The sequence below is a fragment of the Pteropus alecto genome, unplaced genomic scaffold (assembly GCF_000325575.1).
Source record: "Pteropus alecto unplaced genomic scaffold, ASM32557v1 scaffold313, whole genome shotgun sequence".
Lineage (NCBI taxonomy): Eukaryota > Metazoa > Chordata > Mammalia > Chiroptera > Pteropodidae > Pteropus > Pteropus alecto.
Window position 1 is genome coordinate 874,537 of NW_006434832.1, and position 12,698 is coordinate 887,234.

Genomic DNA, 12,698 nt, shown 5'->3' on the forward strand with positions numbered 1-12,698 from the left:
TTCTGTTTCATCTCTCATCTTTTGATCTAAATCATCCATTGTTGGCTCAATCAACTCCCAGCCACCTTGGGGAGCTTTCCGGCTTCTTTTAACTTTAGGCATTTTTTTCCCCACAAGGACACCAGGAATCAAGGATCATTTCAGGCCATCTTGGACACTGGCTACCACTGTGTAGGTATTGTTACATTTATATTTATAAATACAACATTTTATATATTGCATATATACCTAAAATTTTATTGATATTTACCATATTAGAAAATAAAGTTTTTAAATAGTTCATTTAAAACTAAGCCCACTGTGTTAACATAAATAATGCATTTTAATAAAAATATATCTTCCAAAACAAAAATAATTATAAAAATGGCATTATTTTACATTTCTGCAAATCTCTTAAATATTTGGTTTCACAGAAGAGTGTTGGATTCTCATTTTTGCTCTGCATACTCCACTTAACATTCATGAGAGAATGAGAGCAAAAATGGAAAGTAATATCTTAGTATCATTATAAAAATAGTTTCGACCTCATAGAACCTTCTCAAAGGGCTGAGCCACACTTTGAGAATCTTGAGCTAGATTATGATAGGTAACAAATGTGCAAAATCTCAGTAGCTTACAGTAAGAGTTTATTCCTTGCTCATGCTACATATCCACTATGGGTTGCCTACGCTTTTGTTCCATATCATCTTCACTAAGAAACCCAGGTAGACAGGGCAGCCTCTAGCTAGGAGATTGCCAGTCATTGTGATGAAGGAGAAGCACTTGGTAAACCATCCTGACTTGTAAAACTTATGTTTGGAAGTGATGTGTCATTTTCTTTCCTTTTTTCATCAGCCAAAACAAGTCACATGGCCAAGTTTAGCTAATCAAGGCTGGGACATATAAGCTTATGCAGGGAAGGGCCCTACTGGAAGGGATACCAAGTACATGTGGTATGTATACCTCTACTATGGTGTTTAAAGAATTCTGGTTGTGCATGGAGAATGGATTATATTGGGGAGAGATAGAAAGCTACTCAAGGGCAGAAGCAGCATCAGGAATTGACAATACTTTGGACAAGAAATTATAGTGGGTTGGAATAGGGTGATAGCAGGGGTCTAATTCAAGATGTACATTAGAGTTGGTAGAACTTGTGTTTGGAGCGGAGGTGAGAATAAGGGAAAATACTGAAAGATAACTTCTAGGTTTTTGTTTTGAGCAACTGAGAGGATGATGTAACATTTACTGAGATGGGGAAGACTGGGAGATTGGTGGGGTTTGCGGGGGATGGGAGTGGGAGGTGGAATAAATGTTCTCTTTTGACTATGTGGTCTGAGATGCCTATTAGACATCTGAATGGAAATGTCCAGTAGGCACTTGAATATATAAGTGTAGAGATCAGGGGAGAGGTCAGAACTTGGAATAGAAACTCTGCAGGCTGAATTAGCTAGCATAGGGCTGAATAGTAAAGCCATGGAGCTGGATGAGAGCATCTAGGGAGACAGCGTTAATAGGGAAGAGAAGAGGACCACGTGCTAATGGCTAAGACCAACATTTCTAGGTGAAACAGTGGCTTTGGATCCAGAAATGGAGATTGAGGAGGAGCCGTTGAGGTGAGGTGAAAACAGATAGAAATGAAAGCAAAAAGAAGAAAGTGTTTTAAGAAGGAGGAGTAGTCTGTTTCAACGTTCTAGAAGTCAGATAGGATAACGATAGCGGAGTGACCACGGGATTTGGAAACGTGGAAGTTACAGTTGACCTGGGTAAGTACAGTTTTAGTGGAGAGGTGAGGACCAAAGTCTAATTAGATGAGTTGAAGAAAAGATGGGAAGTGAGAAATGGAGACACCTCTTTTGAGATATTTTTTTTGTTGGATGGGTAAGTAGAGAAAAAGGAGACAAAGACGTGAAGAGGAAATGACGTGTATGTGAAATTTTCGTGTAAATTACATGTTCTATAAGTATTAGGCTTATTTTATTATTTATCATTGAATTCCTAGTAATTTCAAACTAACTCAATGTAGAGAATCACTAAAACTAGTCCCCAGCTTGCTGGCTACTAAGGCCAAAGGATCTTCAGCTAATGAAAGCCGAGAAATGAACAGACGAGTGAGAAAGAGCGGAACGGAAAACGAACCGGCGGAGAAGGATTCGCTGATTAATATTGACCTCCTAGGGCCACCGTTGGGCAGTCTCGTAGCTATTATTTTGTTTTAGGGGCGGAGCCTACAGGAAATTTAAACCAGAGCCGCGGCAGAGGGACTCTAGAGAATGATTTTACAGTTTCAGGGCAACAGCCGGTGCTGGGGAGTTTGAAAGAGCTCATGGAGTCCGCGAATGTAATACTGCGGCCTTGAAGGAGTACGGAGGCCGAGAAAGGGCCGAGAATTTGGGAGAGCCGGGAAAGGGTATGGATCCCTGGAAGAGGAAGAGGGAGTAAGAAGGAAAGCGGAGAGGGATCATGAGAGTTGTAGAAAGGATACCGGGGTCGGGAAGTGGGCACAGGAATTGGGGGGCGGATAGGTGCAGAAGCTGGGGAAGGTAGAGGGGCCAGGAGGGGTCACAGGAGTTGAGAGGACAGAGATCTAAAGAGGGCAGAGGGACTGAGGTGACAAGAGCCTGGAAGGTGGCACGGGAATTGAAATGTACTAGGGGTGGTGGCCTCGAGGCCCTGGGAGTTGAGGCAGAGGAGTCTGAAAGGAGGCGGAGAGACTGAGGGACAATTGCCTGAAAGGTGGCGCGGGAGTTGAGATGGGATGTGGTTAGAGATGGAGTTGAGTCTTGCCGTTCCCTGTAGCAGTGTCAGGGATTGTGTGGGATTTGGGGGGCGGAGGGCAGGAATGATTGAATAGTAAAGGTGGTTCAACTGCTGTTCTGTCCTTTTTCAGGCGACGATTGCTTTGAGCTGGAGAGTTCAATGGCTGAGAGTAGGCTCCGTGCCTCGGACCTAGGTAGGTAACAGGTCAAAACTAGGGATGCGAGGTCAAAGTTGCTGCTCCTGCCCCAGAGCCTCTTAGGAGGTAAAGGCCGAAAAATGTTAGCCCTGTTGGGGTCTTCTAATTATTAGTGGTTTTGTGTGTGTGTTGTTTGTGTTAGTGAATGCCATGGATCATTTAGGAATTCAAGGTGAAAGTCGAAAACAAGAGCTTTTGCTCTATTGTTATGAACAAGATTAGCAGACAGATGGGGAGTCAGGGTAGAGTAATTTATTAAATCCATATTCATGGTGATTTTTACCATAAAATTCTTAAGTTTCCAATAAATGTAAACACTCCTACCCAATTATGTAAGTATTTTAGCACATAGTCACGTCCCTCCATACTCCCACTCCCCTCTCTTTTAGTATCATCTGGTTTTAGTTCTGGATTATTACAGATATGCCATTTAGTTGTTGCCTTTTAAATGCTAATACACTTTACTAAGTTATTTACTCTTCCTTTCCATGTCTTGTTGCTTTCTTCTGGATCTATTTCTCTTTTTGCTGAAGAACTTTCTCTAAGAGGATTTTCAAAAGGGGGCTTTATATAATAAACTTTCTGAGGCTTGTATGCCTGAGAATTTTTTTATCCAACCCTTGTATTGAAAGTCTTGAGTCAAAGTTTTTTGACTACTGAAGAATTCTGGTAGTTTTTTCTTGCAAAAAGATGCTGTTAAGAATTGATGTCAATCTGATTGTTTACTTACTTTTCACTTTAGAAGAGTTGATTATTCTCTTTATAAATTTGTTCTTAAAATTCACTATGACATGATTACGTGTGAATTTTAGAGGGCTTTTATTTTTATCACAGTTTTTTGATCACATAGTAAAGGCCAAGGTCTACCACCAAAAAAAAAAAGGAAGAAAAAGGCAAGAGTAGGAGTTGCTCCTTTTATCCCTCCAGATTCCGGCTCCCTAGGGTATAACCATTTATCCTCTGTTAGCTATTTCTGTTTAACTTCTTGTTTCTAAGTAGTATGCTCACTGCTTTTATTATTTTAAATTTTAAATTGTATCTATTGACTTTATAATATAGAAGGTAAAGCTTTTTTTTCTGTCCCCCAATTCTTCTACACTGGTGTACACAATTACCTCCTCTCTTCTCATCCTACAGTGTATAATGTAGTAATTTTTGTTTAGTAATTTTGTATTTACATTATAATATGTAAAGGTTACTCGCAGCTGAGCCGTATAGTAAACTATGAAATGTGCTTCGTTTTCTGTGTACGGGTAACTAATTCATGTCCAAACTCTTTACCAGAAGTCTAAACCTTCTCTCAAAACTTTCATGTTCATCAGAGACTCTCAGTTTCTTTTTTGTCTGAAAGACATACCTTCCGAGACCATTCGTCTTAGTACTCCAGTCTGGTCCAGCTATGAACTAGGCCTGTCGCACTGATTTCATCCAGGATCTTGCTTTATCAGTCTATGGAATTTCCTTTGCCTCTTTCTTGTGTAGATTCTCTGTATTCTAAATTCCATATTTTCCTTTCTATATTTACTTCTTGTTTTTGATGGCGTACATTTTCTAGTATAGCATACTGAGAAAGGGTACATGATAAGTAAACTTTTTGAAACCTTACAGATCTGACAGTTCTGTGTTACCTTACATTTGAATGATAATTTTCCTAGGTAAAGAGTTCTAGGCTGGAAATAGTTTTTCCTCAAAGTTTTGAAGACACATTCCATCTTCCTTTAGCTTCCATCGTGCTATGGCAAAGTCTGATTTTGCAAATATTTTGATTCTTCCTCCTGAACACTATAAAGGCCTAGACTGTTCTATTCCTGAACCACCCCATCCCCATCTGTCATTATTGTTGTCTATCTTCTTTACTTTCAAATTAGTCATTATTTTTGTTTTATAGGGTCAATGAGTGTTTAGATTTATAGATTTTTTACCATTTTTGGCATTTCAATCCTCCCTTCTGGGTTCAGTTTCCTTCTTTCCAAAGTACACCTTTCTGAAGTCCTTTAGTAATAATTGGTTGATGATAAATTGGGGTTTTGTTTGCTTGAAAAATGTCTTTTACCTTCATTCTTGAATAATTGCTTAGACATAAAATTCTAAATTGACTTTTTTCCCCAGCATTTTAAATACGTATTTTATAGCGTATATCTGACCATTCTCTTTGGAGCTCTCAGGGATCTAATTTTGCTCTTTTATTTCTGCTGATTCTTATCCACGGTGATTTGTTTCCCTCGTGGGTTTTATAGTGTTAGAGTATGAGCTAATGTTTAATGATCCTTTATCTCCGGAAATTCTGGGAACTCTCGACTGAGCTGTCTACCTCTACAGTTTTGCTTTCGATTCTTTGAAGTATGCCAAAGTATTACTAGCTGGGATTACTTTTTACATTAATTTCTGTTTGGTGGTGGTGGTAGTGGGTTCTTAGACCACATAAGTAGTATGACTTTGAATTCCAAACTCTTGGGAGGCCTGTGGTTTAGAGTTTTCAAGGAGACTTCCCTTTCATGCAGACCCTAGTCTAAGATAGATAATACTCCTTTTTGTCTCTTCTGGTAGATGGACTGTTTTGTTTGACTTTTTCTCCTAGATTTATGCAGTTCTCAATTCTTTTCTTTACCTGCTATTCCTGTTTTCATGTTTCCAGTATTCTGTCTCACCTCTTTGAGGATATTTATACTTTAAAATTCTTTTTTCTGTCTGATTCATTATTTACAACAGATAGGAAACCTATACCAGAGAAAGCATCTTTCATAGTACTTACTTCCTTCAGTTGCCTCATATTTTCTTACAAGCTAATGTTCCCTTGAGATTGTTAGCCACTCTGATTGGTAATGTGCTCCTGGAAGGAAGATGCAAAAGCTTAGGCCCTATCTTATTCCCTTCCATTGGATTTAAGGCCTGGGGGTTGGGATAGAAGAGGAAATCCAGCCCAAGGCAGGAACACTCATGTCTCGCATTCATGTTGGTGTGCCCAGGGCCTTGCGCAGGGGGGACACCTCATAGGCTGTCGGTTGGGGTTGCTCGACTTGTAGGACTCTGTCTTACCTCAAACCCCTCACTTCGTTCTTCTTTGTCATTGTTTTCTAGGGGCTCAGCTCAGAGTTTCCAGTTGTCTGGGAAAATGCCAGAAGAGTTCACCAGATGCTGGGAGGCGGCAGCCCTTTTCTGGAAAGTCCTTTTACCTGGATCTGCCTGCTGGCAAGACTCTCCAGTTTTTGATGGAGGCCATCCAGCAGCTGGGTGGGGTATGTAACTTGCTTCTCTCTTGTGATACCATGTGCTTTTGCAGGTTGTGAGGCAGGAGGTGGAGAGGGATTATATCTGTGTCTTCCAGGTGTCTTTCATGATATCACTACATTTTCCTAAGCAATTTTAAGTATAAACCATTTTTTAAAATAAAGTCAATTTTTTCCTAATTAGAAAAATATCTGTTTATTTAGAAATTTTGGAGGACATGGAATTGCTCTGACAATCATCACTTTGATGTCTTTATTTTCTTCTGAACTTCCTTCCTTCCTTCCTTCCTTCCTTTCTTCCTTCCTTCCTTCCTTCCTTCCTTCCTTCCTTCCTTCCTTCCTTCCTTTTTCTTTCTTTCTGCCTTTCTTTCTTTCATGGCTTTATTGAAATTAAATTCCCATACCATACAATTCACCCATTTAAACTGTACAGTTCAGTGGCTTTTAGATCACAGAGATGTGCAAGTGCAATTACATAGTCAATTTTAGGACATTTCCATCACCCCTCAAAAAAAAAATCTATACCCATACTCCTCATTTTCCCTCAGCACACCCAACCCTGAGTAGCTACTCATCTACCTCTTTTTTTCTTAATGCTTATTTTCTGTGTAGCTATGATCATGAATATATTTTTGATTACCAACTTTTTGCCAATAACCTTAAAGCATTAGCACTTTCCTATTATTATTGCCCCTCATATGCATTGATTATAATGAGTATATAATATTTTTTTGAGTGGACTGTTGATTTACTTAACTACTCTATGGACATTTAGATTATTTCTAAATTTTAGCTCTTATAAATAACACAGTGATGAACAGCCTTGTGTAAAAAGCATTTGCTGTATTTGAGTCCTTTAAAATATTTTTAAAGCAGATGTATCATGTGGTACTTTCAGTAAAGGGTCGACATGGGTATCTCTTATGTTTAGAAAATAGGATGACAGTGTGTGGCCCAAAAGGGGCAGGTAACTGGGGAAACGGCTTGAACAGGCTTGGGATGCAGAGGCTTTGTGCTGTCAAACTAACAGAAACTCAGATGTAGAGACTCAGCGGTGAGGATGGGCTGAATGACAAGTATACCCCATACTGGCCCAGAATTACATTTCAACTTTTAGTCTATTCTGTCATTTAGCCTTTACTGTATAAAAAGCCACCCAGGAATTTGGGCTAAAAACAAGTTATTATTTCTGACTATTCTATGGATTAGCTGGGTGTTTTCTCTGCTGTCTTCATCAGGGCTCACTCCTGCAGCTGCTTTTGACTGGAGGGTCAGCTGGGTTGGAAGGACCAAGTTGACTTCAGTCACACATCCGGCAGCTGGTGCTGGCTGCCTCCATGGCTTCTCATTGTATAAGAAACCTTCTTACATGCAGTGTATGAATGTATGCTATCATGGGTATATACAGTGAGCTAGAATAGCCAATGTACATGGAGGTCTCAGAGCATCTTCCTCCAGGGAGGTGAAGGGAAAAGCTACAAGGCCTCTTGAAGCCTAGGCTCTAGAACTCACACATATATTACGTTGGCCACATTCTCCTGGTCAAAAAGAATCCTATTCAAGAGGATGGAATATAGGTTCCACCTCTTGATGGGAGGAACAGCAAAGTCATATGTGCAGCCATTGAACCATCTTCCACAATTATATAGGATAATCATTGCCCCACTCTCATTCACTAGCATTGGTTTTTGCCATATTACAGAAGGTAGACAGATGTACTTCTTCAAGCTATAAAGGTTTTTTTATAACTATAGTAAAATGTACATAACATAAAATACTCCATTTTAACCATTTTTATGTATACAGTTCATTGGCATTTAATTACATTTAATTACATTCACACTGTTTTGTAACCAAAATTTAATTACATTTTATGTGTGCAGTTCATTGGCATTTAATTACATCCACACTGTTTTGTAACCATTTAATTACATTTGCACTGTTTTGTAACTTTTTTGTTTCCAAAATTTTATCACCTCAAATAGAAACCCTATAACCATTAAGCACTAACTTCCCATTTCCCCTCCCCTAGTCTCTTTCCGTCTGTATGAATTTTCCTATACTAGATACCTCATGTCAGTGGAATCACTGATATTTTTCCTTTTGTTCGTGGCTTATTTCACTTAGCATAATATTTTTAAGATTCACCCATGTCGTAGCATGTGTCAAAATTTCATTTCTTTTCATGACTAAATAATATTCCATTGTATGGATATACCAATGTTGTTTATCCAGTCATGTGTTAATGGACACTTGGGTGGTTTCCACTTTTTGGCTATTGTGAAGCATCTGTTCAAGTCCCTGTTTTCAATTCTTTTGAGTATGCTTACTTAGACAGATAATTGCTACATTGTTTGATAATCCCTGTTTATCTTTTTGAGAAACCTAAACATTTTTTTAAAGCTGAATGGCAGGTTTCTCATCCAGTTACACTTTGGAGATGACATCTATCCTTATTTTCAGTGGTGTGCTGGAACTGGCTGGTACTGGCTCCCAGGAGCCAATTATTAGCATCTCTTTCCAAGTCCACATTCGGTGATGTCATGTCAGTAGTTTGAAATCAGCCATAGTGGGAGTGTTTACCCCACAGAAGTTGGCAAATTCTACAAAGCAGATTGCTTATTTCCATCTTCTTCCCACAAACATGAGTTAAGTGTCATTGTGCTTTAGGTACTGTGTTGGGCTCTTGGGATACAAAGATGACTCAGACTCTCTCGGTACCCCTGAGGGGCTTACAGGAAAGATGAGCAGATACTCATCAGCTGAGTAGTAGCCAAAACCCTTTTTAGTTTCATATTTTAGGCTTCTTTTGGTAGGGTAGTCAAGGTTACAGGTGTGGTATCCGATGTCCCAGTGTGCATTCACAGAAAAATCATGGCATAACCAAACTATCCTTTAATCTTCTCCTGTTTCTTCAGTGTGCTGTCGCTCCATACAAACTCAGACTGGTGAAATGACTCAAAGCCTCTGGCCTTCTGCCGCTGGGTCAGGAGCAGCAAGCAGTTCTGGAGACAAAAATCTGTATTATGTATATAAACCCTATTATATTTCAAGATGATGTCTTCTTGGGGGCCCAGGGCAGAGCTGCAGTTGGTCTATTTAAAGACATTGATTCTGATACTAATGGCAGCCAAGATTTCCTTCCCCAACCTCTCGGTATTGATGATTCTACATCTGCCTTTTGGTTTTCAGCCACCTCTGTGATCTGATTTCAGGTAATTGAGGGTTTTCTGAGCAAAGAAGTTAATTACATCGTGTCCAGCCGCAGGGAGGCGAAGGCAGAGAGCAGTGGGACAAGCTACAGAGGCCGCTCCAGCCCCAGCGAGATCAGAGTGGAAATCCCTTCCACAGCCAATCCAAAAGGCAGCCACACCGGGCCTTCACAGAAACCCGTGGACTCGGTAAGAACCTCATTTAGTTGGAAAGATGTGTTCTATAAACAAAGGAAGCAAGCCTCAGTGAGCCCTTTGAGGCAATCCCTGGTCTTAGTTTCATCTGGTTTAATTTAATTTCTCATTCGAATTCAGAGGCTGAAAATATTTTCTCACCGTACTGGATCTAAACAACTCACAACATTCTCTCCTGTGCTATTACTTTTATGATGTATTGTCACTTTTTATGGGACTGCAGAGTCAGCAGTTCAGAAATAATAGGAGGGTCCTCTATAAACCAGAGAGAGCTTGTTGGAATTGGCCCAGGCTTATCAGCAGGAGAGTGCAGAGACTCTTTAAGAGAGGTCTTAGAACTATTTGTAATACTTTGACCTCAAGTGAATTCAGAATGCCCTTCTCCACCAGGGTTCAGCCCGCAGCTACTTGTGGGTGGCCCGAACTTGGATGTGGCTTTACCTTTACCTCCAGAAGGTTCTCTAGGCTCTCATTTTTGCCACTCCTCAGCCATCACTGCTCTTAGCTTTCCGAGGCATGACTCTAAGACATCTTTGCCAGCTCCTGTGTAAATATCTGTCTGTGTGCAGGTGAGCTACCCAGCTTCATTGCTCTCCTCTTCCTGTCAGCTGCCCATGAGCAGGGGAAAGGAGCTCCTGCGGAAGGCCATCAGAAACCAGGTGAGCTGAGGGAGACAGCTGGAGGTGGGTGCCTGGCGCAAAGAGGGATCAGACTGCCTTCTGAGGTTCTTCTGAAATACAGATGACCCTCAAACACAGGTTTGAACTGTGTGGGTCCACTTATATGTGGCTTTTTTTCAATAAATACTCATGCTGTTTTTATCCATGGTTGGGTGTCCGCAGATGTGGAGGGTCGACTGTATTCATTGATCTTCATCATTTTATATAGGGGACTTGAGCATCCTTGGATTTTAGTATCCATGGGAGGTCATGGAACCAATCCCCCATGGATACCGAGGGACAGCAAGTTCTAGGGGAGTCAAATGTTTTATGCAGATTTTCAACTACATAGGGGTCAGCACCCCTAACCCCTGTGTTGTTCAAAGGTCACCTATACTAACACAAAATACTCAACCTGTGACATGTATTGTCATTTCCTTCTTACAAATGAGGAAGCAGGGCTCAGAGAAGTTGAGTGATTTGTCCAGAGTCGCCTAGGGTGTCAGTGGTAGAGCCAGGATTCGACTCCTTAATCTTTCCAACTAGGAGCTTACCAGGAGAGCCTTGGAAGGGTGCTGTGAGACATGTCTGCTCTGCACACAGCCAGGCTTTGTATACCTTTTATAAGTAGTTGTTTTTCTCTTTTGTGAGGCTCCAGAGCCATTAAAGTTAAGCCGGAGGAAGAGTTGAAGTCTTCTTGTGAGAAGAGTCATTAAATGACATCAGGATTGGTGCATTGGCTGTGATGAGGGAGGACGGTGTTGTCAGACTCGGCAGTGGGGTGGGAAAAGTCTGCAGCCAGCATAGCTTCCTGCTCCACCGTGGTGATTGTCACTGCTATTTCTTACCTTCTTGTGCGGAGGGCTTTCCACGCAGAGGCCCTCCCAACAAACAGCTCTTTTATAAGCATGTGTTCCTTCCTGGTCACCAGGTGGCTGGAGCAGAGCATATACATATACCAGCAGTCTATCCCCTCCTGATGTGGTCCATATGGAGGACAGGGGTCTCCCTAGGGGTTGGGGTACACTCTCCCCACCACATTCCTCCACATGGGGGATGCAGAGCTCCCAGAAGCCAGGACAATCTGTGCCCATAGTGCTCAGGCCTAGTGGTGTATCATGCTCTTGCCTGACCTTGCTTTGTCTTTCCAGGGGAGCAGCAGTGGAGGAGGCAGCGGGAGCAGCAGCAGCCTCCTGACCAGTGCCCGCTCCTGGGGAGTGAGGATTCTGCATGTGGATGGTACCATTTCTGCCTGGGGCTCCTGTGGAGGGGAGATTGGTGACTGACTGGGAACGTCCCCTTTTAGAGAGATCAGAGCTGTGTAAGCTGGCTAGAAGCTAGGCCTACTCAGTTACTGTGTTGATCTACAAGGTGGGAGGGTGTGGAGACCAGCAGGAACCACAGCAGAGTGTAAGCCCTGGAAGGGGCTGTTCCATTTAATCCACTCAATAGCGCTCCTCAAGTTAGTATAATGATCTTGTTTTACAAATAAGGAAATAATCCTAATATCCACTTATGACCACTTATCAGGTATTTACTCTGTGCTGGAAATTACCTCTTTTAATCCTCACTGCAGTCCTCTGCCTAGAGTACAGAGGAGGAAGTTGAGCCTCAGAGGGATTAAGTAAATTATCCAGTCTCACCAGGAGTGAGTAGTGTGGCCCACATTCCAACCTAGTTTGGCCCAACTAAATTTCACATTCTTTCTTTTCTATAGGGTTGCCTCATGCTATCACCACCTGTTTGCAGGTTGTAATAAATTTATACCAGAATGACTGTGCTGAGTCGGCTGGCAGTGACTGGCCCTCATACCCAACTCCATTTCGAGTCTGGGGTTTTTCTGATCCTTGAAGGGGGCTGGTCCAGATCCAGTCCGAGATCTGCCAGGGGGATAGAGAACTGTGCGTGGGAAGGTCCTGGTCTCGGATGTGGGGGTTCCATCGTCACTGGAAAATCAACCATTTCTGATTTCATCTAGCTTCCTGCCTTCTGTGTGTTAGAGAAACTCCAGCATGTGTAGCCCCTGCTGGCTCTTCCCCCGTAAGGATACATCTGAGTAACTTGAATGGCTTGGTCCTCCCACAGAAGCAGCTTCTCAGTGGCACCTTACAGCCCTTTGTGAGCCATAGGCACCTTGTGTTCAAGAGTTGTGTTCAGCGCTACAAAAGAGCCTGCAGCCAGCTTAGGTCCTTTTCCAGGGATAGAGAACCCAGCCTTTTTTTTTATTATCAGCAGGTGCAGAAGTGACACGTAGCCAGAAGGTGGCAGGCAAGGCTGGTGTGATCCAATGTGCCAGGCCGGGTGAGACTTTTAGTCCCCCAGCTCCAGGAAGGGGTTCTGCAAGGGAAGTGAAGAGTGGAAGTCTTTAGCCACAGCCCTCTGTTTTCTCCACAGAAATGATGATGCACGTGCAGCAACTCTCTCTAGATGCTTTATGTGCGAAGAAACAAGGGCCAAAGAAGCCAGAGGTAGA

At 41.9% G+C, this 12,698-nt stretch overlaps 1 protein-coding gene across 3 annotated transcripts in view; it reads left to right on the plus strand.

Moving 5' to 3' along the window:
• Positions 1-2,196: 2,196 nt before the first annotated feature.
• DBF4B (DBF4 zinc finger B) overlaps positions 2,197-12,698 on the plus strand; it is a 22,119-nt gene continuing 11,617 nt past the window's right edge. Inside the window, exons 1-8 of one of the 3 annotated variants that reach the window (XM_015588005.2) lie at positions 2,197-2,386; positions 2,867-2,929; positions 6,011-6,168; positions 9,375-9,560; positions 10,136-10,225; positions 11,377-11,464; positions 12,458-12,526; positions 12,620-12,693. In XM_015588005.2, coding sequence (XP_015443491.1) covers positions 2,896-2,929; positions 6,011-6,168; positions 9,375-9,560; positions 10,136-10,225; positions 11,377-11,464; positions 12,458-12,526; positions 12,620-12,693 — 699 coding nt within the window. In that variant the 5' untranslated portion in view covers positions 2,197-2,386; positions 2,867-2,895. The remainder of the gene's footprint in view (positions 2,387-2,866; positions 2,930-6,010; positions 6,169-9,374; positions 9,561-10,135; positions 10,226-11,376; positions 11,465-12,457; positions 12,527-12,619; positions 12,694-12,698) is intronic. The other 2 variants (XM_025045639.1, XM_015588006.2) reach the window with 2 other exon arrangements.